Source organism: Carcharodon carcharias, chromosome 20, assembly GCF_017639515.1.
Source record: "Carcharodon carcharias isolate sCarCar2 chromosome 20, sCarCar2.pri, whole genome shotgun sequence".
In the NCBI taxonomy this organism is placed as follows: Eukaryota; Metazoa; Chordata; class Chondrichthyes; order Lamniformes; family Lamnidae; genus Carcharodon; species Carcharodon carcharias.
In genome coordinates this window covers 111,632,151-111,659,518 of record NC_054486.1, presented here as the reverse complement: position 1 = coordinate 111,659,518, position 27,368 = coordinate 111,632,151, and the positions used below count along the sequence as shown (strand labels likewise).

Genomic DNA, 27,368 nt, shown 5'->3' with positions numbered 1-27,368 from the left:
TGGCTGATCTTGGGCTTCAACTCCCATTTTCCTGCCCGTTCCCTGTATCCTTTAATTCCCTGAAAGACCAAAATCTGTCTGTCCCAGTCTGAAATATATTCCATGATGGAGCAACCACAGCCCTCTAGGGTAGAGAATTCCAAAGGTTCACAACCCTTTGAGTGAAGAAGTTTCTCCTCAATCTCAGTCCTAAATGATTGGCCCCTTATCCTGAGTCTGTGCCCCCGTGTTTGAGATTCCCCAGCCAGGGGGAAGCAGCCTCCGTGTCCACCCTGTCAAGTCCCTCCAGGATCTTGTATGTTTCAATGAGATCACCTCTCATTCTTCTAAAAGCCAGGGAATATAAGACCAGTTTGCTTAGTAAATGTTCCTATTTAGTTCCTGCTCAAAGGAATACATCAGGATCCCACTTGGGAATCGCAGGCATGGAGCGTAGCTTCTGTAACTGTGGCTGTTTGTTTGGATGTTTGTGATTGCTCTGCCTTGACAGAAGGAACAGAAGATGACCAGTTGGTCCCTCGAGCCTATTCTGCTGTTGTGTTACATCACAGCTAGTTGGTGGCTGATCTGTACTGAGAGCCTTTGGTGCTTTAGAGACCGAATGTTCGTGTACCAATAGCAACTGAGCTTTTTAAAAAAAAATGTTTATTCCATGGGATGTGGCTGCCACTGGCAAGACCATCATTTGTTGCCCATTCCTAATTGCTCTTCAACTGAGTGCCTACTAGGGTATTGCATAGAAACATAGAAAATAGGAGCAGGAGTAGATCACTTGAGTCTGCTCTGCTATTCAATATGATCATGGCTGGCCCTTTATTTCAATGCCATACTCCTACACTCTCCTCATACCCCTTGACGTCTTTAGAGTCCAGAAATCTATCTATTTCTTTCTTAAATATATTCAGTGACTTGGCCTCCACAGCCTCTGTGATAGAGAATTCCTTAGGTTCACCACCCTCTGAGTGAAGAAGTTTCTCCTCATCTCTGTCCTAAATGGTCTATCACACATCCTGAGACTGTGACCCCTTGTTCTAGACCCCTGCCCCCGGCCAGAGGAAACATCAGCCCTGCATCCAGTCTGTCTATGCCTGTCAGAATCTTTTATGTTTCAATGAGATCTCTCATTCTTCTAAACTCCAGTGAATACAGGCCTATTCAGCCCAATCTATTCTTATATGACAATCCTGCCATCCCAGGAATCAGTCTGGTGAACCTTCACTGCACTTCCCCTATTTCAAGTATACCCTTTCTTAGGTAAAGAGACCAAAACTGCACACACTACTCCAGATGTGGTCTCACCAAGGCCCTGTACAGCTGCAGTAAGACATCCTTGCTCCTGTACTCAAGACCTCTCGCAATGAAGGCTAACATAGCATTTGCTTTCTTAACTATTTGCTACACCTCCATGCTTGCTTTGAGTGATTGGTGTACAAGGACACCCGGGTCCCTTTGTACATCATCATTTCCCAATCTATCACCATTTAAATAATACTCTGCCATTCTGTTTTTCCTACCAAATTGGATAATTCACACTTATCCACATTATACTGCATCTGCTATACATTTGCCAGCTCACTCAACCTGTCTAAATCGCCTCTTAACACCCACTTCATCGCTTACCTTCCCACCAAATTTTGTGTTGTCAGCAAACTTGGAAATATTACATTTGGTTCCCTCATCCAAATTGTTTGAGAGGCAGTTAAGAGTCAACAATATTGCTGAGTCTGGAGTCACCATGTAGGCCAGACTGGGTAAGGATGGCAAATTTCCTGTCCTAGAGGGCATTATTGAACTAGATGCATTTTTGCAACAGTTGATAGTTTTATGGTTACCATTATTGAGACTAGCTTTCGATTCCACGTTTTATTAATTGACTTTAAATTCCACCAGCTGCCATGGTGAGATTTGAGCCCTTGTTCCCAACCCATTACAAAAACAAAAATACCTGGAAAAACTCAGCAGGTCTGGCAGCATCTGCGGAGAGGAACACAGTTAACGTTTCGAGTCCGAATGACTCTTCAACAGAACTAAGTAAAAATAGAAAAGAGGTGAAATATAAACTGGTTTGGGGGGGGCGGGGGGGTGGGGGCACAGGTAGAGCTGGATAGAAGGCCAGTGATAGGTGGAGATTGCCAAAAGATGTCACAGACAAAAAGACAAGGAGGCACGTTCCCATGCAACCTCAGAAGGTGCAACACCTGCCCCTTTACTTCCCCCTTCCTCACTGTCCAAGGGCCCAAACACTCCTTTCAAGTGAAGCAGCATTTTAGTCTACTGCATTCGCTGCTCCCAGTGCGGTTTCCTCTACATTGGAGAGACCAAACGTAAACTGGGTGACCGCTTTGCGGAACACCTTCGGTCTGTCCGCAAGAATGACCCAGACCTCCCTGTCGCTTGCCATTTTAACACGCCACCCTGCTCTCTTGCCCACATGTCTGTCCTTGGCTTGCTGCATTGTTCCAGTGAAGCTCAATGCAAACTGGAGGAACAACACCTCATCTTCCGACTAGGCACTTTACAGCCTCCCGGACTGAATATTGAGTTCAACAACTTTAGATCGTGAACTCTCTCCTCCATCACCACCCCCCCCCCCCAACTTTTATTTTCCAATAATTTATATAGATTTTTCTTTTCCGACCTATTTCCATTATTTTTAAATGTATTTCCATCCATTGTTTTATCTCTACCTTTTAGCCTATTTCGATCCCTTCACCCCTACCCCACCCCACCCCCCACTAGGTCTATCTGTACCTTGCTCATCCTGCTTTCTACCCTTAATTAGCACATTCCTTAGATAATATCACCACCTTCAACACCTCTTTGACCTTTTGTCTGTGACATCTTTTGGTTATCTCCACCTATCACTGGCCCTCTATCCAGCTCTACCTGTCCCACCTCCCCCCACAAACCAGCTTATATTTCACCTCTCTTCTATTTTTACTTAGTTCTGTTGAAGGGTCATTTGGACTCGAAACGTTAACTGTGTCACTCTCTGCAGATGCTGCCAGACCTGCTGAGTTTTTCCAGGGATTTTTGTTTTTGTAATGGATTTCCAGCACCTGCAGGTTTTTGCTTTTTTCCCGAAAGTATTAGCCTGGGCCTCTGGATTACTCATCCAGGGACATTACCACAATGTCATCATATCCCCTTGTTGCAGGGAAGGAGGGGGATTTCTCCAATGAGGGTCACCAAACCTGTCTTATCCTAGACTCTCCCAGAATCAAAGATTCAGCTCCAAACAAATAAAGGAGAGAAATCAGTGGGACATTGCATTCTGACTGAACTCTCAACACTCTGTGGTACACATGAACACCACACAGTGGATAGAGCATTTTCTGGGGCACAGAGGATTATGGGTATTCTATCCACCATTATTGATTAACTTATCCAGTAGGGGTGGAGCCAATATATTATGCAATAAAGCCTCCTGGATTGGAGTCCAATCAGAGTTGGTGACTCCAAGTGGGGAGTGAGGTGTGTGTGCTGCTCGATTGAGAGATCTGTGGAAATAAAAAGGGATCCATCTAGCGACAACCCTAGCTCCAAAACGTGACCCTAATATTAACCCCTAAGCCTGACACACTGACTTTAAGTCTAATCCTAATTCTTTCTTATTCCTGCTCTTCCGTCTACTACCCTCATCATCAGATACCTACAGTTGGAGCAGTCTGTCTCACCATTCTCTCTGCGCGGTGCCACGAGCGGGTCACAGCCTGGTGCACCTGAGTTCGAGTTGCTGTCGCACGGGGTCCTGCCACACGCTGTTGGTGTTCGGGGGCTCAGACGATGCTGGGAAATTCTACAGCGACACATTTCGAGTCACAGTGGAACTGGGTGAAGCTTGAATATTGAACCAACATCTGCTGAAAGGACATTCCATGAAAGAGAGATTTGTCTCTGAGCATTTGTGAGCAGGCTATGTGGTCTGTACCTTTGCAACTATTAAATGATTGGACAACATGGCAGTTAACATTAAAATTTACAGCTGGGGCCTCATCTTGCATTAATGATCAAAGTAACAAGCTTGAGCAATTAATCAGGACTGGCTCAGGCAGTGGTTGGGCATTTTCACCCTCTGGGAGCTCGGGCAGAGGAGTTATAAGGGCTTTATATAAAACAGATTTGTGGTTCCTGGTGGGCAAGGATAGGCCAGGTGCTTTTGCACAGTGTTTACGACATGGACTCGAGTAACTTCAAAGATGGGAATTTTGCAGCATTTTCTTGAATTTGACCATGTTTGTATAACTGGTAAGGCCAGAGTTTATTGCCTACCCTTAGCTGCTCTTGAAGGTAGAGGTGAGCCACTGATGAACAGGTACAGAGATGAATCAAAAAGGCCTAATAAAATGCTCACCTTTACATCAAGAGGATTAGAACACAAGGGGGTAGAAGTTATGCTTTAGCTGTACAAAGCCCTCATTAGACCACACCTGGCATTACTGAGAGCAGTTCTGGGCACCAGACCTTAGGAAGGATATACTGGCCTTGGAGGGAGTGCTTGCAAAACTCAAAACATAACTGCCAACATTAGATGTGATTCTGTGTTTGAACAGCACTTGCTAATCAATCCTAATTGTGCTAAGAATTATACTGAAAATCAATTGAAGATTATCAGGCAATGTGATTAACTTATGCATGCTAGAAGCTACATCTGTTCACACGCATGGCCCTGTCCTTTGCAGATAAAAGGAGCATATCCATGCATCGTGCCTTTTTCAACTAAACACAAGTTTGGGGACAACTGTTCCCTGGTTCATTCCCCATGAATTTGAACAAAAGTGTGGCAGTTCATTGTTCCCACGTGCATTCAGCCTAACGTCTCTACCAATCAGAGTCCATTTGTCAAACAATCAGCACTCTTCTTACGCAGTATAAATTTTTGTTCCCTTTACTATTGGTATTCTTATGAACTGCCCTGAGAAGTGCAAGGTGAAAAGCTTTGACAGCATGTCTCTTCACTCAGCAATTTTTTTTAATCATTTCATACATGGGTGTTGTTGGCTAGGCCAGCATTTTTTGCCCTTCTCTAATTCGCTTGAGACAATGGTGGTAAGATGCCTTCTTGAATCACTGCACATGTGCTGTAGGTTATAGTGTAGGTATACCCAAAGTGCTGTTAGGGAGGGTTACCATCAAGCCAGTGGATTAACCCTAGTTATGGTGTACGAGGGCACCATATTGTAGGAAGGATGTGAACACATTGGTAAGAGTGTAGAAGAGGTTTACAAGGATGGTTCCAGGGATGAGAAACTTCAGCTATGAGGATAGATTGAAGAGGTTGGGACAATTCTCCACGAAGAGTTGAAGGCTGAGAAGAGATTTGATACAGATGCTCAAAATCATGAGGGGGCTGGACAGAGTACACAGGGAGAAGCTGTTCTCGCTTGTAAAAGAATCAAGAACAAGCAGGCACAGATTTAAAGTGATTTGCAAAAGAAGCAAGTGTAACATGAGAAAAAAACTTTTTCACACGAGTGTTTTGGGTCTGGAATGCGCTGCCTGGAAGTGTGGTGGAGGCAGGTTCAATCGAAGCATTCAAGAGGACATTAGATGATTATTTGAATAGAAACAATGTGCAAGGGTACGGGGAAAAGCTAGGCCAATGGCACTAGGTCATAATGCTCATTTGGAGAGCTGGTGCAGACTAGCTTAGGCTGAATGGCCTCCTTCTGTGCTATGATTCTGTGATTCGATGAAGAGTGGAGGGCATGCCAGGAGCAGCACCAGACTCAAAGTTCAACACCATCCAGGACAATACAGCCCGCTTGGGTGACACCCCCATCCACCAACTTAAACATTCACTCCCTCCACCACTGGTGCACAGTGGCAGCAGTGTGTACCATCTACAAGATGCACAGCAGCAACTTACCAAGGTTCCTTCAACAGCACCTTCCAAACCCACAACCTCCAACACCACCTTGGAAGTTGCTGCTGTGCCAACACTTGGAAGTTCCCCTCCAAGTCACTCACCATCCTGACTTGGAAATATATCACCGTTCCTTCACTGTCACTAGGTCAAAATTCTGGAACTCCTTCCCTAACACCACTGTGGGTGTACCTACACCACATGGACAGTTCAAGAAGGTGGCTCACCACCACCTTAAGAGGAAGGGGGAATAAATACTAACCTCGACAGCAATGCTCATATCCCAAGAATGAATTTGTTAAAAACCTAGAGTGGCAAGAGCCAATGCTGACAAGCTCTTTCTACTTGGCCCTCTGGCCTTCACATTCACAGCCTCAGATCTTCACCACATTGCTCCATTACCTTGGGCCAGTAGGTGCTTGAGTGGAACAGGTTCATTGCTGTGTCTGTTGGGGGGGGTGGGGGGGGGTGTGCAGAGAGACAGTGTGCTGGTTTGGCCTGGTTGAATAGTCTGCACCCTAAGTGTTTGCTTTCCTTTTTCAGGCCTCCAGCTTTTTAGGGTTTCATGTTCTCCTCTCCTACTTATTTAACTCATTGACACATTCTCCAGATTTTCTATAGATTGGTTATATATCCCATCCAGCCTCCTGCTCTCGCACTTATCACAGCTGTCAATTATCCATCTTCAGCACACTCAGGGATTTATTTCTTCATGAATGTGCTGGTCAGTGGCTGGGCCAGCATTTATTGCCCATCTCTAATTACCATCAGGTCAGTGGCTGGGCCAGCATTTATTGCCCATCTCTAATTACCCTCAGGTCAGTGGCTGGGCCAGCATTTATTGCCCATCCCTAATTACCCTCAAGGTGGTGGGGAGCTGCCATCTTGAACTGTTTTAGTCCATGTGGTGTAGGTACATACACATCTTTTCCTGGCCTTTTCCACTGGCTGTTTTAGAAGCTGTTTTTCTGTTGTCTTTTTAGCAAAGGCTACATTAAAATGTTAAACAGCAACTTCAAGTAAAAACGTTAACTAGCTGAAACAATCTAGATTCCAGTAAGGTTTTATTTGCAGAAAACAGACATTACAAAATCATTTTTCCTTTATTGACTGAATCAGTTAATAAATCAAAAGCATTTGAACAATACAGGATGGTGACAGATGTGGGAGAGAAACTTGCTCCACAAAGCCATCAAGTGGCATGATTTGCAAACACATTATGACAGTTGCCATAGCGATTAATAACAGTAAAATCGACAAAAAACTGGCCAAAAAATCAACAAGTGCTAAAGGTTGGAACAGAAACAAAAATTTTTTTAAAGTCTAGACATGTGTACATTTAGAACTGGGAAGGAGAGAACAGTGAATTCTAGTACATTGTTTGAACTTTCAAAATGATTAATTACAAACTGTTCCTTACATCAAACTCAGTCATAGGCTGTGATTAGCGAGGGTCCCCTTTTCATCAAGAATGGTTGGACCTGACATTACCGTTGCTGCTGGGGGTCAGGGTTCAGGAGGCGTATCAGGCTGGCAAGATGGGTGACTGACCTTGAAGGCTTCTAGTTCCAGCAGAGAGTTATTGATCCTTTCAATGGTGGGAAATGGTGCCAGGTCCACCTTGAACCTGCTCGTGAGAAGATAAGGCATCATCTTGAAGTGACTGAGTGAATCACAGCGTGGCACAGATTAGAAAATTTCATTTCAAATGGGGCAGGACCTCATCAGGAAGATCCCTCTTCCAGGGAATTTCTAATTCCCAGTGTGGTTTTGGGTGAGGTGGGGGAAGATGCAAGGTAGATAGATGCTTGACAGGTGAGAAGGATAAAGAGTCTGCCCTCCCACTCTGTTACACTGCATCTCCTACATCACAACAGGCGATAATGAGATCCCACAAATATCAACATGACAATGGTCAGAATCTGCCATTAGGGTGTTAACTAATAGATATAAAAACAAAAACCTGCGGATGCTGGAAATCCAAAACAGAAATACCTGGAAAAACTCAGCGGGTCTGGCAGCATCGGCGGAGAAGAAAAGAGTTGATGTTTCGAGTCCTCATGACCCTTCAACAGAACTACTACTAGATGTTAACTAAATCTGGTTCAACATTAAATCTATTGTGTGCTGCCCTCTTGTTCATTCTAGAACATATTGTTGTAGAAAACTACCCTGAACACAAGAAATTTATTACATTTTTGACATATGCAAATCTTATTACAATCTATATGAACAATAAAATCTCCCATTAAAACCTCTGTCTTATAACTCAAGAGAAGCACAGGCACCATGGAGGAACAATTGGCCTGGGGAGTGAGATAAATGGGCATGTGGGAGAGATAGGGATTGACCTCAGCGAGAAGGAAGCCTCAGCTCTTTGTGGGAGTTAGGATGAGTGAACTAGTTAATAAGGATGCAGGTTTGTGGTGTGGGGGAGGGGGCTGTGGAGAGAAATTGAACACAAACAGGAGCACCTGTTACTGTTGAAATACCCTGTTTAATCTGGAGTGAAAATCTGAAATGGACTTTAATGCAAGTGTACATTGGTTAGTGCTTTTTGGTCAACAAGTGCTCTCATTGGGTCAGTTAGTTCAACTACTTCTCCTTTGCACTGGACATAGTTTTAGTTTCTGCAGGAAATTGACTGGAAGCCAAGGGTTGCTGCACAAAGCCTTACCTCACAGCATTGTACACTTGTGGCACCAGGCACAGGTCAGCCATTGTCACCTAGAAAGGAAGAGGCTGCGTCAAGATTAAATCAAACACTCCACAAGAAACAAACTTACATTAACCTAACCTTCCATCACATCTTACATCAGTGTTGGGCATGGCTTTCACCTCTAGGTTAGAAAGTCCCACTCCAGGGACTTGAGCACAAAATCCAAGCTAACGCTCCCAGTGGGTACTGAGGGAGTGCTGCACTGTCAGAAGTGCCCCCTTTCAGATGAGATGTTCAACCTATCTTCCTGCTCGGGTAGACATAAAAGAGCCTATGACACTATTTCTAAGGACAGCAGGGGTGTCCTGCCTGATTTAACCCCCGGACAACATCACTAAGCCAAGTTATCTGGTCAGTATCGCATTGCTGTTTGTGGGGGCTTGCTGTGCACAAACTGACTCTGCATTTAGAACCATAGAAAAGTTACAGCATAGGAGGAGGCCTTTCGGCCCATCTTGTCCATGCCAGCCCAAGGACACCCAGGTGCCCTTTCTAATCCCACCTTCCTGTACCCGGCCCATAGCCCTGCAGCTTACAGCACTTTAGGTGCAGATCCAGGTACTTTTTAAAAGAGTTTAGAGTTTCTGCCTCTACCACCAACTTGGGCAGCAAATTCCAGACACCCACTACCCTCTGCGTAAAAAAGTTCTTCCTCATGTCCCCCCTACACCTCCTGCCACTTATCTTATTTCCGGCAATACAACCAGAACTTTCAATTATGACATTAAAGGCATTATATAAAACATCCCAAGAGGCTTTACAGGAGTGTTATGAAACAAACATTGCCACAGAGTCAAATAAGGAGATATGAGGTCAGATGACAAAGCCTGGTCAGAGGTATGCTGTAAGGAATGTCTTAGAGGAAAGTGAGAGGAAGGGTGGAGAGGTGTATGGAGAGAATTCTAGAGCTTCAGACCCAGGCAGCTGAAGGCATCAATACCAGTGATGGAGTGATTCAAATTGAGAATGCTCAGGAGGCCAGAATCTTCGATGCGCAGGGATCTAGGAGGGCCTGGAAGAGAGAGGGGTGAGGCCTTGTAGGCATTTGAAAACAAGTAATGAGCATTTTAAAAAAATCACAGCATTGCTTGACTGGGACCCAATGTGCATCAGCGAACTCGGGGCAAATGGGACTTGGAGCAAGTTAGGACACGAGCAGCAGAGCTTGAATGAGCTCAAGTTTACAGAGGGTAATATGTGAGAGACAACCAGCAGCGCATTGAGGGTTTTAGCAGCAGATAAGCAGAGACAGAAGTCGAAGTTGGGTGATGTGGTGGAGCTGGAAATAGGCAGCCCTAGTGAGGGCACGCATATGTGCTCAGAAGCTCATCTCAGAGTCAAATACAGGAGCAAGATTGTGAATAATCTAGTTTAGCCCAAAGATAGTTGCTAGGGAGCGGGATGAAGTCAGTGGTGAGGGAACAGAGTTTGTGACAGGACTGAAGCCAGTGGGGTGAGATTCACCAATAAGTAACAGGAGAAAATTTCTACTTATCCAGTGTTGGATGTCCAACAAGCAGTCCAACAATTTGGAGATAGAGGATAGGTCAAGAAAGGTGGAGGACAGCTACAGCTGGGTACTTGCAGCATAAATATTCAAACTGATCCCTCAGCACAGACCCTCCTCCGGCGCAGACCCTCCCCCGGCGCAGACCCTCCCCCTGCACCGCGCTCCCCCGGCGCAGACCCTCCCCTGGCGCAGACCCTCCCTCGGCGCCGCGCTCCCCTGGCGCAGACCCTCCCTCGGCGCCGCGCTCCCTCGGCACAGACCCTCCCCCAGCACAGACCCTCCCCCAGCACAGACCCTCCCCCAGCGCCACGGTCCCTTGCACAGACCGTCCCCCAGCACAGACCCTCCCCCAGCACAGACCCTCCCCCAGCACAGACCCTCCCCCAGCACAGACCCTCCCCCAGCACAGACCCTCCCCCAGCACAGACCCTCCCCCAGCACAGACCCTCCCCCAGCGCCATGGTCCCTTGCACAGACCCTCCCTCAGCGCCACCCTCCCCCGGCACAGACCCTCCCCCGGCACCACGGTCCCTTGCACAGACCCTCTCTCTGCGCCACGGTCCCTCACACAGACCCTCTCTCTGCGCCATGTTCACTCGGCGCTGACCCCTCGACAGTAGAGCAGACTGTCAGTATTGACCCTTTTCCAGTGCAGTGTTCCCTCAGCACTGCCACTGCATCTGCCTGGATTACGTACTTACCCGGACTGCAGGTTACCTGTACAGGGAGAGCAATGCAGGGCCCACTAGAGAAACACTCAGCTTCACCTTCATCACATGACTCTTGACTACACCATAAGACCATTAAGACATAGGAACAGAAATTAGGTCATTCGGCCCATCGAGTCTGCTCCGCCATTCAATCATGGCTGATAAGTTTCTCAACCCCATTCTCCCGCCTTCTCCCTGTAACCTTTGACCCCCTTACCAATCAAGAATCTATCTATCTCGGTCTTAAATACACTCAATGACCTGGCCTCCACAGCCTTCTGTGGCAATGAATTACATAGATTCACCATTCTCTGGCTAAAGAAGTTTCTCCTCATCTCTGTTCTAAAAGGTCTTCCCTTTACTCTGAGGCTGTGCCCTCAGGTCCTAGTCTCTCCTATGAACGGAAACATCTTCCCCACGTCCACTCTATCCAGGCCTTTCAGTATTATGTAAGTTTCAATCAGATCCCCCCTCATCCTTCTAAATTCCATCGAGTATAGACCCAGAGTCCTCAAACGTTCCTCATACGTTAAGCCGACCATTCTCATGAACCTCCTCTGGACCCTCTCCAGGGCCAGCACATCCTTCCTGAGATATGGGGCCCAAAATTGCTCACAATATTCTAAATGTGGTCTGACCAGAGCCTTATAAAGCCTCAGCAGCACACTCCTGCTTTTATATTCTAGTCCTCTCGAAATAAATGCCAACCTTGCATTTGCCTTCCTAACTACCGACTCAACCTGCAAGTTAACCTTAAGAGAATCCTGGACTAGGACTCCCAAGTCCCTTTGCACTCCAGATTTCTGAATTCTCTCCCCATTAAGAAAATAGTCTACGCAATATTTTCTGCCTAAGAAAGTGCTAACCAGAGGCCAGAGAAGAATTCCCCTTCTTTTGGTTAATCAAGCGATATAGGTCAAAAACAATTTTATGGAGCTTGGTAACAGATCAGCCATGATCTCACTGGATGGTGGAACAAGCTGAAGGGACTAAATAGCCTACTCCTGTTCCCATGCTCCCTCCCCCACGACCAGCAGCATCCCTGTGCTGCCCCAGCTCACTCCACCTCCACAACAGGAGCACTACTGATACTTTGAACTCTGCATATAAACCATGCATATTAACCCAAGTCTGAGAGGACTTGGTGGACAGATGCTACGCAGTGTGGTGCTGAGCAGGAAGGTCCCTGGTATATTGATAGTTTGGGGAGTTGGGGGATTGGTAGAGGTTTGGAGATGGCAGTGAGCTACAATAGGTTCAATGTCTATAGGTTAGGGGTGGAAATCAGCAAAGGCTCCTGATCACTGTCTGCTGCCCCATGGCTTTGCTCACTGAGTGAAAACAAGATTGGGCTTGGCTGTGATTCCCCCTGCAGTTGAAAGGTCAATGTTTAGACCCATGTATGAATATTGGCAGCTTGGGCAAGACAATTGGTACCCATGGGACCTGAGCTGCCACTATCATAGGCACCTTCAGGGGAGGGAGAAGGGTGTGGGAGGCAGTGCAAACCCATCACCTCTACCACCTGGAAGGACAAAGGCAGCTGACACATGGGAACACCACCACCTGGAAGTTCTCCTCCAAGCCACTCACCACCCTGACTTGGAAATGTATCGCCATTCCTTCACTGTCGCTGATAAAAATCCTGGAACTCCCTCCCTAACAGTCCTACACCACATGGACTGCAGCGGTTCAAGAGGGCAGCTCACCACCACCTTCCCAAGGGCAACTAGGGATGGGCAATAAATACTGGTCTAGCCAGCAACACCAACATCCCATGAATGAATAAATTTTAAAAAAGCATTCAAATTCAATGCAGTCTGAAATGAGCTCTGTGCGCTATTGGGGAAGTGGCAACACCATTACGACATAGAGCAGCTTCATCAAATCCAGCAACTCCAAGATAATGCTTGGAGGCACGAGGGACGGTGAGGTGAATGACTGCCCCATGGCCAAGGTGACATGACCTTAAATGCATGATTTTCTGGACGTCCTTGGCCTGATGAAGGATCAACTCATGATGAGAATGCAGTCAGTTCTCACCTTGAACTGTGCAAGGGCTTGAACTGAGTCACTGTCTCTAAATCATCTTACGCCATCCTAAATAGACAATCTGTTGGAAGCATGCTCATACATACCTCGTCGCCGACACAGTATCGCCCAGCCGTCTGTTGCAGGAGACTCTCCAGAGCTGGAAAGCAGGCAGACATTAGCAGAGGAGGATGGAGCAGCATGAGGTCAGTAAAACAACAACAACTTCATTTTATAGTGCCCTTAACATGGCAAGGTGAAGGTGTCACAAGACATTTCACAAGAGTGATTATGAATTTGACACTGCCACAAAATGAGATATTAGGATAGATAACTAAAATCTCAGTCAAAAAGATAGATTTTAAGGAGTGTGTTAACGGAGGAAAGTGAGGTTGAGAGGCAGAGAGGTTTAGGAAGGAAATTCCAGGAGCTTAGGGCCCAAGGCAACTGAAGGCACAGTGCCAATAATGGAATGATGGAAATCAGGCATATGAAACTGGTCAGAATTGCAGGAGGACAGAGATTTCAGAGGGATGTGGCACTGCAAGAGGTTGCAGAGAATAGGGAGGAAAATAAGGGTGAGAGTTTAATTGCCAGACTGGGAGCCTGTGTAGTTCAGCAAGCACATAGACGCATATAACGTGGATAAGTGTGAAGTTATCCACTTCGGTAGGAAAAACAGAATGGCAGACTATTATTTAAATGATGAAAAATTGGGAAATGTTGATGTACAAAGAGACCTGGGTGTCCTTGTACACCAGTCACTGAAAGCAAGCATGCAGGTGCAGCAAGCAGTTAAGGAGGCAAATGCTATGTTGGCCTTCATTGCGAGAGGACTTGAGTACATGAGCAAGGATGTCTTACTGCAGCTGTACAGGGCCTTGGTGAGACCACACCTGGAGTATTGTATGTAGTTTTGGTCTCCTTACCTAAGAAAGTATATAGTTGCCATAGGGGGAGTGCAGCGAAGGTTCACCAGGCTGATTCTTGGGATGGCAGGTTTGTTGTATGAGGAGAGATTGGGCTGACTAGGCCTGTGTTCACTGGAGTTTAGAAGAATAAGAGGGGATCTCATTGAAACGTATAAAATTCTGACAGGGATGGACAGACTGGATGCAGGGATGATGTTTCCTCTGGCGGGGGGAGGGGGGGGGCGGTGTCTACAACAAGAGGTCACAATTTTAGTATGTGGGGTAGACCATTTAGGACTGAGATGAGGAGAAACTGTTTCACTCAGAGGGTGGTGAACCTGTGGAATTCTCTACCACAGAGGCTGTGGAGGCCGGGTCACTGAACGTATTTAGGAAGGAAATAGATTTCTGGGGCTGAATCTTCTGGCGGATGTGCGGGTAGCTGAGCCGGCATGCCAGCGCTGAGAACGTCATGTGAGCGTCCCGATGTCAGCGAGCGGCATCGCGATAGTTAGCTTGGCGTGTGTGCTATGCAGCGCAATGTGTGCCCGCCATTAATTAAAGGCCTTGTTAAGGTCATTAACTCACCAACCGATCAGGATTTTGAGAGGCCCGTGCGAACTTTGGCTCGGCGCACGGGCCCAAAGGGCAGGTGGGTACGTGATTTATTTATTTATTTATTTTTTTTACAAACCTCACCCAGTGGTGGGATGAGGTTTGATTTTGGATTTAAAAACGTTTATTAAAGGTTTTATGTATTTCATTAACATGTCCCAAATCATGTGACATTTTCCACATGAGGGGGACATGTTAATGAATATTTTACTGTTCTATTTTTAATCTTTGACAGCCTTTCAGTGATCTCCCTGAAGCAGCACTTTGCCTCAGGGAGACGTGCACTCTATCTCGCATTTGGAGAATCCCCCCCCTGCCTGTCCGCACAGGGAGCGCAGAGCACGTCCCTTCGGGTGTCAGGCTGGATGGGCCTTAATTGGCCCGCCCATGTAAAATGGCAGCGGGGCCTGTTTTGGCAGCGGCGATCGGCTGCCTGCCCATCATCGAGTCGGTCGGGCCCACCCGCCCATCAAGGGCAAAATTCTGCCCTCCTGGACTCTAAAGGCATCAAGGAGTATGGGGGAAAAGCACTGAGATAGGGGATCAACCATGGCCATATTTGAATGGCGGAGCAGGCTGGAAGGGCCGAATGACCTACTCCTGCTCTTAGTTTCTATCTTTCTACATAGGTGATGGGTGAACAGGATGTGATGCAAATTAGGATAGAGGAATGTGAGTTTTGGATGAGCTCAGGTTGACAGAGGGTGCAAGATGGGTGGCCAGCAGGAGACCCTTGGAATAGTCAAGTTTGGAGGTATAAAGGCATTGACGAAGTTTTAGCAGACTATGAACTGAGGCAGTTGTGGAGTTGGGCAATATTAGAGATGGTAATTGGCAGTGTTGGTGTAGGATGGGTTAGAATGTTACACAGCACCCATACGGTAAGTCTGTGGGGCCGCCTGTCAGGTCTCACCTTGGAAGCCATTGATGATGAAGCATTGAGCCCATTCAAGCTTCTTCTCATCTCCTAACTTCTGCAACACATTCAAGTTCTGCAGGAAAAACAGACAGAGCGAGTAAGCTGCAGGCACATGGGACCAATAGTGAAACCAAATGAACCTCACCCCAAGTGACCAGAGCAGACCAGTCTGGGATTTATCCAATCTAAACAACAAATCCGACCCATGTGATCTCATGGAGGAACGTGCTGCTGTCTGTGCCTGATACACAGAAGATCGAGAGCACGAGGTATTCACCAGACATGAGAATGAGTAACCGACCCCAGTCAAAGGAAAGCCCAAAAATATTGGTTTCTGCAACCAAAGTCATACCTGTAGAGGTTGAATACCAGAGGTGATGTGGTCAGAAATCATCCGGACTTGGGCACGTTTCTTGGCATCTTCAGGGAGCAGCCGTGGACCAGGTCTGGTTTCATCTAGGTACTGGATGATAGCCAGCTAGCATCAGAAGAGAGTGTTACTGGTCAAAACAAATAGCAGCAACTGTACATGAAAATAACTACAAACTGATAAATGTTCTCAGATCTATAAATAGACTTGGTTACAATTTACAGGCCAGAAGCACAAATATTACAGCACAGAAACATGTCCTTCACAACCTGATAAAGGAGATGGGACCGGGATGCTAAGAGTGACCTAGCAAGAAAATAAGAAACAAGAGCAGAGGTACGCCATTCAGCTCTTCGAGACTGCATCACCATTCAACACGATCATGGCTGATCTTCTGCATTATCTCCATCTTCCTACACCATGGTTTCCCAAACTATGGGTCGTGACAAGATTTTGGGGCCCATGAGCTCCAAGGCAGCAATGGCTGCCAAAGAAGTTGTGACTGATTTCTAACAGCTGAAAGGCCCTTTTAAATTCTCGCTTTTGAGTTTATGGGCGTGGCCTAATTCCTGCTGCAAAAAACACCTGTGAATAGGTAGATGTGTGTTATTTTTGGAGAAACCATACCATTTTATCAGCTCTCCCCACACTCAACTCCTGTTCCCCCCACCTCCCTGATCAAGAACAATAGCACCTGCTGCACCCTGCCCCCACCACAATTCTCGTACCCCCCCCAAAATTTTCACTCTGGGGTCACACGAAGTCTGAGGCATTAAAATGGGGTCACACCGGGAAACAGTTTGGGAATCACTGTTTCACTCCATACTATCTTCATGCCCTTATTTCCCTTCGTATATAAAAATCTAATGATTTCAGTTTTGAATATACTCAATCACTGAGCTTGCCTGTGAAAAGTATTTTTCTCAGAAAATTTTGGTAACGAAGTATCACTGAAAGTGAAGTCGGTAACACCTGGTGTACATTGGGAGCTAAACTTTCATGGTGGGAGGTGGGGGGGGGGAAGCACAGAATTTTAGGAACAATTTTTCACATTTTAATTTAACGAGTTATCAAAACATGTGTGTTAGAGAAATGGGGAGCAGTCAAATCAATGAAAATAAATCTCAAACTGGGACTGAGCTTGTGTTGCAGAATCTCTTACACAATCCAATTAACCCAGTGGACAAAACTCTCAGCTTGGAATCAGGAGATCATGGATTCAAGCCCCATTTCAAAGACTAGAGCCCATATACAGGCTAACACTGCAGTGCAGTACTGAGGTAGGGCTGCACTGTCTGAGGTACAAACTTCAGGTAGGCCATTAGACTAAGACTTTATCTTCCTGCTGTGATGTGTGCCAATGAACGATAAAGATTCTGTTGGCTTATTCAAAGAAAAACAAGGAGGTCACCCAGTATCCTGGTCAACATTCTTCCCAACTAAAAGTAACATTTTAGTAGCTTCAGTATTAGGTCCAATTCTAGACACCACACTTAAGGAGGGCAAAGCCCTGAAGCAGGTACAGAGATTTACTAGAATGGTAAGAGGAGTCATACAGATTCGAAACATTAGCTCTGTTTCTCTCTCCACTGATGCTGTCAGAGCTGCTGAGTTTTTCCAGCATTTTCTGTTTTTATTTCATATTTCCAGCATCTGCAGTATTTTGCTCTTATTTATCAGAATGGTACCAGGGATCTCAGTTAAGGCAGAGTCTAGGGAAACTGGAGGTGGTTCTGCTGAGAGCAAAGAAGGTTAAAATGAGATTTCATGAAGGCGTTCAAAATTATGAAGGGTTTGACAGGATAAGTAAAGGAGAAACTGTTCCCAGTGGCAGGAGGGTCAGTAACCAGTAGACAAAGATTTCAGATATTTGGCATATAAAAAACCAGGGGAGAGAGGAGGAAACATTTTTATACACAGCAAATTATTTCACTGTCTGAAAGTGTGATGGGAGTAGATTCAATAATAATTTTCCAAAGAGAATTGGATAAATACTTCATGGGGAAAATCATGAGGGGATGTGGGGAAAGTGCAGTGGGGGGTGCTAATTGACTAGCTTTTTTCAAAAAGGCACAGTGGGCTGAATGGTCTCCTGTGCTGTAAGTTTCTACAATCCTAACATGATCAAATTTGCTGTGGGGTTTGTGGGATCTTGCAAAATGGTTAATATTTGTCTAGATACTTCAGCGTAACCCGCTGTGCCTGAGCTGATTGGGGGAGGTGGCAAGACCCAATCTATATAAACCTTTGATCAGATATGTGCTGTCAATGATTGCTTTAACTGGAATTCACCATCTTAGGCAAGTGCAAGATGGTCAAATTGCAAATTAAATATTTACACAGCCAGATAACAACCCGTGGAATCCTGACCCCAGATACCAACTGAAAAGCTTTAGTCAGTAACAGGAAATGATCTTCTCTCTTCCCTTCCCCACAACAAGCTTTACCGACTGTGAGAGAGTAATCCCATCAATAGAGAGAGCTGGAATTTGCTTCATGGGATTAAGGGCCTTGAATGAACCGGCATTCTGCAGAGAGAGAGAGAGGAGACCGTGAATAAAATACAGTTTAACAAAGATAATCTAACAGTGTAACACCCCAAAACTCTCATCATGCCAAACTAGGAGTGTAAAGTGTTGGCTGCAGATGGGAGCTGTGTACAGACAGAGCCCATGCCACCCTCCTCCATAAAGGTAGCTGGCAGGTGCTCTCACTCAGATACCAACGCTTAGCACAAGATTGTTCAGAAAGGAGGGGGGCAGAAGTGGGGTGTTCCACACATTTTGTGCAGTTGAACTGACATTTTAGAATACTTCATAAGATATTTTAAAAAATCAATTGTAACATGGCTGTCATTACATTACTGGGCCTTGTAATAAATTCAAAATTTCTAAGGAAATTATGTCGTTTGGTTTTCAAATCAATTACAGAGAAAAGAAGATAAATTCTTGGGGGCTGGGAGTGGGGTATAATTCCTATGGCGCAGAATCACGACATGTAAATAAATGGCAGATGAGATGGAAAAGGCTGGAAATGTACCTGCTGCCCTCCGCCTTTAATCAGATTGACGGCAACCTGGTCATATGCGACTCCCTTGAAAGCAAGAGCTGAGTGGTCCGAGGGATCGGGGGGAGGGAAAAATAAATTTTAGAAACTCTCCCAATGCAAATGCAAACAAACGAGAAATTTCACTTCAGTTCCAACCACCACATCAAGCCCCGCCCTCCCATTGAACTGATTACAATTAAACTGAGGATTTTGTAAAATGTTCCCAAAATGCTTGGATATAAGATTGTATCATCCACACAAGTTTAATTTCTGCAACAGGCCGACACACACACTGCTGGAATTCCCAAACAGTTTCTCACCGATTCGCACTCTCCATGAGCAGGAACTCCTAAAGTACGTGTATAGCACAGGCTGGGAAAAGAAATGAGACACAATTACCAGTGAGAATCAAACACATTAACAGAGAATCTACTACACTGGTTCCTGCACAGTCAGACACACACATTCCAGCGCTGCTCTCCACATACTAACTTTAGACGTTGATGCCATGTTCCTGCTGCTTATCAACTCTCCCCGCCCTCTGTACAAATATGGTTGTGCAACCAAAATTAGAATGTGGGCGGGGGGGGGCTCGGGCATGAAAACCAGCCAATCATAAACCACCCCAAAGTGCTCTTCCTCTGCACCCCTGACATTTGTCGGATGATGAGGAACCTCGCACTCGTCACTGACCGAAGATTCACACACACACAAGGAATGTACGACCGGATCAGATTGTAGCACAGACCACGTCAACGTGGGTTAGACTCATGGTGGAATGAATATGGGGTCAGGGAATTAAGATACTATTGATGTGAAGGATGAACACCAATATGGGCTAGCTGGGCCGAATGGCCTGTTTCCACGCCATAGCTTCTAATTCTAAATGTAGCGCTATTGATATCTCCTCCCAGTGAAGCCCGCCCCTCTGGTTCTCAAGCTGCACATGACCATTAACCAGATTGAAGAGAAAGCTCAGGCAAGCAAACAAATTCTCCTGCTTGAGATTTTAAAACTGCAAAAAGGCTGGACATTTGATTTAAAGAAATTCATGGTATGTGGAAAGAGGAAGTTTAAATGGAGCCCCTGTTCAGTTTGTACAGAACACTGGTTTCCTTCTGCCAACTCCAGCATGATGCCACCACCAAACACATCTTCCCTTCACCCCACCCGGCGGCATTCTGCAGGGATCGTTCCCTCCGGGACACCCTGGTCCACTCCTCCATCACTCCCTACACCTCTACCTCCTCCCACGGCACCTTCCCATGCAATCGCAGAAGATGCAACACCTGCCCCTTTACTTCCTCTCTCCTCACCGTCCAAGGGCCCAAACACTCCTTTCAAGTGAAGCAGCAATTCACTTGCACTTCCCTCAATTTAGTCTACTGCATTCGTTGCTCCCAATGCGGTTTCCTTTACACTGGAGAGACCAAACGCAGACTGGGTGACCGCTTTGTGGAACACCTTCAGTCTGTCCGCAAGCATGACCCAGACCTCCCTGTCATTTGCCATTTCAATACTCCACCCTGCTCTTATGCCCACATGTCTGTCCTTGGCCTGCTGCAATGTTCCAGTGAAGCTCAACGCAAACTGGAGGAACAGCACCTCATCTTCCGACTAGGCACTTTACAACCTTCTGGACTGAATACCGAGTTCAACAATTTCAGATCATGAACTCTCTCCTCCATCCCCACTCCCTTTCCGATCCCCCTTTTTCCAATAATTTATAATTTAAAAAAATATATCTTTCTTTTTCCACCTATTTTTAAATTTATTTCGATCTATTGTTTTATCTTCACCTTTTAGCCCATTTCAATTCCCCTCACCCCACCCCCACTAGGGCCATCTGCCACTAGCTTGTCCTGCTTGCTACCCTTAATGTCCCCATTAGCACATTCCTTAGCTAATATTACCACCGTCAACACCCCTTTGTCCTTTTGTCTATGACATCTTTGGCAGTCTCTTCTTTGCCTCCACTGGCCCCCTACCCAGCTCCACCTGTCCCACTCCCCTCTACCAGCTTATATTTCACCTCATTTCTCTATTTCCTTAGGTCTGATGAAGAGTCATTCGGATTCGAAACGTGAACTGTATTTCTCTCCGCAGATGCTGTCAGACCTGCTGAGTTTTTCCAGTTATTTTTGTTTTTGTTACTGGTTTCCTTCTGTTCCTTTCAGCCCCTCAAGCCCTGCTCTGAAATTCAATTAGATCATGGCTGATCTGCACCTCAACTCCAATTACCTGTCTTTATACAATAAGCCTCAATACACTTACTGAGCAATAGTCTATTGATTGCAGTGTTGAAAGCTCTAACTGACCACCCACTCCCAGCATTCACAGCCTTTTTCAGCAGCAGTGTTCCAGAATTGTGTGAGCCTTTGTGAGGAATTACTTCTTGACAGCACATCCGAATAGCCTGGCTCTGCTTCTAAGACCATGTCCCCTTGTCACAAATCCCTGACCAGAGAAAATAGTTTCCCCCAGGTCTACTTCATCAACTCCTTTTAACACTTTAAACACCTCGATCTGAGAACCTGTCCTAATAATTTAACCCCTGTAGCCCCAATATATGCTGGTGAATCTGTGCTATACCCACTCCAGAACCAAATATATAACCTGCTTACTGGCACTGAGGTGCAGTGCCCTGAACTGAATGCACTTACTCCAGAGTGGGTCTAACAAAGGCTCTGTACAGCTGAAGCATCACTTCAAACATGTCAAACTGCTTCACAGACTGTCAAAATTTGTTTGTCTCCATGACTATTTCTGCACAAAGTTCCCATCTGTAACATTGATCCAGCTTTTCCCTTTTCAATGGTGACAAGTTCGTTGTACATTTCCATACTTGAACCTGTCTGCTTTTGTTTTTTTAAAATTTCATTTACAGGATTTGCTGGCTGGGCCAGCATTTATGGCCCATCCCTAATTGCCCTTGAGAAGGTGGTAGTGAGCTGCCTTCTTGAACCGTTGCAGTCCATGTCGTGTAGGTACACCCACAGTGCTATTAGGGAGGGAGTTCCAGGATTTTGACCCAGTGACAGTGAAGGAACGGCGATATATTTCCAAGTCAGGATGGTGAGTGGCTTGGAGGGGAACTTCCAGGTGGTGGTGTTCTCATCTATCTGCTGCCCTTGTCCTTCTAGATGGTAGTGGTCGTGGGTTTGGAAGGTGCTGTCTAAAGAGCCTTGGTGAGTTCCCACAGTGCGTCTTGTAGATGGTACACACTGCTGCCGCTGTGCATCAGTGGTGGTGGGAGTGAATATTTATGGATAGGGTGCCGATGAAGCAGGCTGCTTTGTCCTGGAAGGTGTAAAGCTTTTTGAGTGTTGTTGAAGCTGCACTCATCCAGGCAAGCGGAGAGTTTTCCATCAGCCTTCTGATTTGTGCCTTGTGGACAGGCTTTGGAGAGTCAGGAGGTGAGTTACTCGCCACAGGATTCCCAGCCTCTGACCTGCTCTTGTAGGAGATTCAGTGATGGTAACGCCATTGAACATCAAGGGGCGATGGTTAGATTCTCTCTTGCTGGAGATGGTCATTGCCTAGCACTTGTGTGGCAGGAATGTTACTTACCACTTGTCAGCCCAAGCCTGAATATTGTCCAGGTCTTGCTGCATTTGGACATGGACTGCTTCAGTATCTGAGGAGTCACGAATGGTGCTGTTCATTGTGCAATCATCAGTGAACATCTCCACTTCTGGCCTTATGATGGAGGAAGGTCATTGATGAAGCAGCTCAAGATGGTTGGGCTGAGGACACTACCCGAGGAACTCCTGCAGTGATGTCCTGGAACGGAGATGATCGACCTCTAACAACCACAACCATCTTCCTTTGTGCTAGGTATGACTCCAACCAGTGAAGTTTTCCCCCCAATTCCCATCAACTCCAGTTTTGCTAGGGCTCCTTGATGCCACACTTGGACAAGTGCTGCCTTTATGTCAAGGGCAGTCACTCTCACCTCACCTCTGAAGTTCAGCTCTTTTGTCCATGTTTGAACCAAGGCTGTAATAAGGTCAGAAACTGAGTGACCCTGGCAGAACCTAAATTGAGTGTCAGTGAGCAGGTTATTGCTGAGCAAGTGTCGCTTGATAGCACTGTTGATGACCCCTTCCATCACTTTACTGATGGAGAGTAGACTGATGGGGCAGTAATTGGCTGGGTTGGATTTGTCCTGCTTTTTGCCTCCCTTTCTTCCCCAAGTTCAAGAGAGGCCCATCCCTCCAGTAACAACCTCTCTCACTGAAGCCCATGACTTTAGTACATTAACTCGCCAAAGTTCATCTCATGTCGCCTCTGGAATTCAGGATGTGTCATATTTGAAATAAGGCTGTAAAGAAATCTGGAAACAATGGGTCCTGGAGGAACCCAGACTAAGCACTGGTGAGTAAGTGCCACTTGGTAGCATTGTTGACCACTTTGCTGATAGTAGATTGACGATGAGGCTGTTAGACCTGCTTTTTGTGGACACGACATACCTGGGTGGTTTTCTACTTTGTTGGGTAGATGCCTGTGTTGTAGCTGTACTGGAACAGCTTGGCTAGAGGTGGAATAGCTCTGGGTACAAATCTTCAGTATTAGAGCTGGGATGTTGTTGGAACTCATTGCCTTTGCTGTGGATTGAGTGATCTTGGGAGAAAGTGAGGTAGGGAACTAAGAAGAAGGGGCTTCTTTGGGTCTAATGGCTGTTTCTTAAACTTCCCTATCCCCTCGCTTCCTTTTCACTGGCTGGTATACCAAGAATACCAGGACACTCTGGCTAGCCCTTGTTGGGTACAAACCTGCATCATTTGCCATTCCACTCTCCAGTGTCCCCATCCACCTGTGGCTCTTCACATCTCAAACTGCGTTCCACAGGAGATGAAGAAGCTGGATTTCTTTAAGCCTCTGCAACGCGTCCCTTCAAGATAAACCAAAGGCTCATTATCCCAGATACAGACATTTTAGTTGTAAAAGAAATCCCATCCCTTGAACTATCACACTCTCCTGATACAACACCAGATACAATTCTACAGACATCAGGAGCTTGGTTGTATCATATTCAATTGGACATACTTTATAGCATATAGCACAGGAGGTGGTCATTTGGCCTTTTATACTTGTGCAGAGTCTTTGAAAGAACTATCTAACTATCCCCACTGTGAGTGCCAAGACAGGGATCATCAGTGATATATTCAATCACAGGAAGTTCAATATTGTTCTTGTCTTCTGTGTATACACAAACGTTTCCACAGAGCTTACCTGTGCAGCAGGAATTAGCAGCAGGAACCTTGGCTGTTTCAGAGCAATAAAGCTAACTGTAGTGTTACAATCCCCATAGAGACCAACAACTTTTTCAAAAAAAGGAACCCCCCAGATGCCAAAGGAAAGAAAACTGCTGGATAAATTTCGCTTTTTAAAACTTTTACCATAACAAACCAACTACAATCAACATAATCCAAACATTAACAAGTGAAGGATGTTTTGAATAAAAAGGTAAATTTCACTTTAAATAGATGATACAACAAAGATACAACTCATGTAGTTAAAAACACTTGCATTCTTGCAAAAATATGGAACCACGTATAATCTCTCAGTCTTTCCAATTCTGCGACTGCTTTGTAGGATCTGTCACTTCTCGTCGAATCATTCAGTCCTTAGGTCACATTCACCAGCAGCTGTATTCCATCTGAAGTCCTTGGACACAGTTACCACCAACAAGGTGCATGTCTACAAACCCTCTCTCATTTGGGTCATGACTTTCCTGATGGCACAGAATCCCAGAGACTCCCTTTTCTGAATTCTTTAAACAGTTTGGCGGGCTCTGGCAACACTGACACATCAGCAGTGGGTCTTGTCCAGTCCACAATCCCTTGCCCTGCTCTCTGCATTTTTGTCAGAGACTGCTTTGACACCAGGGTTGAAGACTGCCAAACATAAAACTGTTCCATTGGAGAGTACCTGAAGAATTCCTATTTGCACAAATTCTCTATGTTTTGGACTGCCAAAGAGAAAGCACTGACTGTCTCAATCCCACTGCAATTAGCTTTCTATTCACTCTTTGCTTCTTAGCTTTACAGTTCATCCTTATGGCAATCCAAGGTCACATGGGCATTTATTGAAACCTAATGTTGTCATAATCAGGAAACCGATTAACCCTCTTTCAGAATACTCCCAGCCCACTTTAGTCGTAAAGGGACATCGTACAAAAAGAATATAATACTTCCCAAAGCACATGGGTGATCACAGTAGCCTCCCAAAAGAGTGGGCAGAATGGATGAACATGGGATGTCCCAAAGTGCTTTACAGCCAACGAGGTACTTTTGAAGTGTAGTCATTGTTGTACTGTAGGAAATGTGGCAATTTGTGCAAAGCAAAATCCCACGAACAGCAATAAAAACAGAAAATACTGGAAATACTCAGCAAGTCCGGCAGCATCTGTGGAAAGAGAAAGAGTGTTAACATTTCAGGTCAGGATCTTTCATCAGAATTGGGAAAATTTAGGTATGTAATACGTTTCAAGTGAAATGGGGGGTGGGGTTGGGGAGGGACTGTGCTTGACTGGTTTCATTTAGCACACTGTCCTCCTCCAACACATCTCCACTGTCGTCCAGTTGAATGGGACTACTCTCACCTGGTTCCATTCTTATCTATCTATTCATAGTCAGAGAATAACCTGCGGTGGCTTCTGTTCCTGCACAGTTACTTCTGGTGTTTCCCCTAAGGGTCTATCCTTGGCCCTTTCATATCGCTCAGTTATGTGCTGCCCCTCAGTGACATCATCCGAAACACAATGCCAGTTTTCACATGTACCCCGACGACATCCAGCTCTGCCTCACTGCCAACCCTCTTGGCTTCTCCACTGTCTTTCAGTTATCAGACATCCAGTACAGGAAGATTAGACATTTCCTCCAACCCAATATTGGAAAGACTGAAGCTATCAACTTCAGTCCTTGCCACAAACTTTGTTCCCTAACAACTGACACCATCTCTCCCCCTGGCAACAGTCTAAGGCTGAACCAGACTTTACTTAACCTTGGTTTCTTGTTTAACAAACCCCCCCCACCCCACCGAGGTGAGCTACTGACCACGTATTCGTGCATCACTAAGACCACTCTGCAAAGCTGATGGGCAGCCTTCTTGAACTGTTCGAATGACTTGCTAGGCCATTCCCAAGGCAGTTAAGAGCCAATCAAGTCGGCATGGCAATTGGAATAACAATTTGGCCCAGACCAGCTAAGGACAGTAAGTTTCTCCCCTAAAGAACAGTACTGGGGTATTAAAGACAATGAGAGCCTATAAATGACCAAATTTCATGAGTTCAATTTTCCAATTTGACTGCGTGGGATTTGAACATTCAGCCTCTTGGGTTTGTTAGTTAGTCCTATACCATAACTGCCACGCTACCTCATTCAATATTAGTAACATCAATGGCATCATGTCATGCAACATTAAATGTGTTAATGGAATCAAATGAGATTCCTCTGTTGCTCAGTTTACCTTTTTAGTGCCTCCACTCAAGTGATGGTGAAGAAGTCCCACAAGATGGTGCTAACACGCTCTTTACTAAATGTCTCAGTATGCTTTTAAACCACATGGTACTTTTGCTCAAAGTTAAAAAAGAGGTCAATTTCGGGATGATTGGAATTTCTATAAGTCACATGGGCACAGTTCCAGTCAGTCACAGTTACTCCTGCCTGTCCTTGAATAATTGCCCAGTCATGCTCGGTCACTGTTTCTGCCTTGGTTAGATAGCACTGCTGAAAACTACTGTGCTTCCTACGTCCCCTCTTATAGCTCAACAACAACACTAAAACACATTTATATAGCAACTCTTAAGTAATAAAACATCCTAGCACTTCACAAGAGTGTTATGAAACAAAGTATGACAACAGATCAATAAGCAATATTAGGGCAAATGGCAAAAGCTTTGCCAAGGATGTCAGAACACAGAGAACATAGGACTTAGGAGCAGGGGTAGGCCATTTGTCCCTTTGAGCCTGCCGTGTATTCAATAAGATCATGGCTGATCTGGTTGTGGTTTCAACTGTGCCTGCTTGTCTCCCCCCCATAATGCTCGATTCCCTTGTTAATCAAGAATCTGTCTAACTTGGCCTTGAATAAATTCAATGACCCTGCCCCCACTGATTTTTGGGGAAGAGAATCTACAGATTAATGACTCTCAGGAAAAAATTCTCCTCGTCTCCATCTTAAAGGGGAAATCCCTTATTCTTAAACTGTGTCCCCTGGTTTGAGTCTCCCACACAAGAGGAAACATCCTCCCAACATGCACCCTTAGGATCTTGTGTTTCAATAAGATCGCCTCTCATTCTCCTAAACTGTCCAATGGGTCTAGGCCCAACCTGCTCAACCTTTCTTCATAAGATATGCTCTTCATCCCAGGAATAGGTTGAGTGAACCTCCTCTGAACTGCTCCTAACCCAATTATATCCTTTTTCAAATAAGAAGACCAAACTGTACACTGTACTCTAGATGTGGTCTGCACAAACTGCAGTAAAACTTTCCTACTTTTATATTCCATTCCCCTTACAATAAATGCTAATATTCCATTTGCCTTTCTAATCGCTTTCTGTACCCGCATCTTAACTTTTTGTGATTCATGTACCAGGACACCCAGGTTCATTTGTACCACTGAGTTCTGCAATCTCTCTCCATTTAAATAGTACACTGCTTTC

At 45.5% G+C, this 27,368-nt stretch overlaps 2 protein-coding genes across 9 annotated transcripts in view; one reads left to right on the top strand and one right to left on the bottom strand.

The window, feature by feature from the left end:
- Positions 1 to 3,984, top strand: part of zgc:163014 (uncharacterized protein LOC100038766 homolog) — a 30,151-nt gene extending 26,167 nt beyond the window's left edge. For both annotated transcript variants that reach the window (XM_041215071.1, XM_041215072.1), the window contains exon 12: positions 3,649 to 3,984. In XM_041215071.1, coding sequence (XP_041071005.1) covers positions 3,649 to 3,845 — 197 coding nt within the window. In that variant the 3' untranslated portion in view covers positions 3,846 to 3,984. The remainder of the gene's footprint in view (positions 1 to 3,648) is intronic.
- Positions 3,985 to 6,913: 2,929 nt separating this feature from the next.
- Positions 6,914 to 27,368, bottom strand: part of gstz1 (glutathione S-transferase zeta 1) — a 48,198-nt gene continuing 27,743 nt past the window's right edge. For 4 of the 7 annotated variants that reach the window (XM_041214800.1, XM_041214797.1, XM_041214799.1 and 1 more), the window contains 9 exons: positions 23,475 to 23,593; positions 19,020 to 19,071; positions 18,691 to 18,758; positions 18,099 to 18,179; positions 15,634 to 15,759; positions 15,276 to 15,354; positions 12,944 to 12,996; positions 8,544 to 8,593; positions 6,914 to 7,493 (listed from right to left, as the gene is read on the bottom strand). In XM_041214800.1, the coding sequence (XP_041070734.1) occupies positions 7,373 to 7,493; positions 8,544 to 8,593; positions 12,944 to 12,996; positions 15,276 to 15,354; positions 15,634 to 15,759; positions 18,099 to 18,179; positions 18,691 to 18,758; positions 19,020 to 19,071; positions 23,475 to 23,483 (639 nt within the window). In that variant the 5' untranslated portion in view covers positions 23,484 to 23,593 and the 3' untranslated portion in view covers positions 6,914 to 7,372. Of the gene's footprint in view, positions 7,494 to 8,543; positions 8,594 to 12,943; positions 12,997 to 15,275; positions 15,355 to 15,633; positions 15,760 to 18,098; positions 18,180 to 18,690; positions 18,759 to 19,019; positions 19,072 to 19,191; positions 19,270 to 23,474; positions 25,074 to 27,368 lie in introns of those variants that run through there. The other 3 variants (XM_041214798.1, XM_041214796.1, XM_041214802.1) reach the window with 3 other exon arrangements.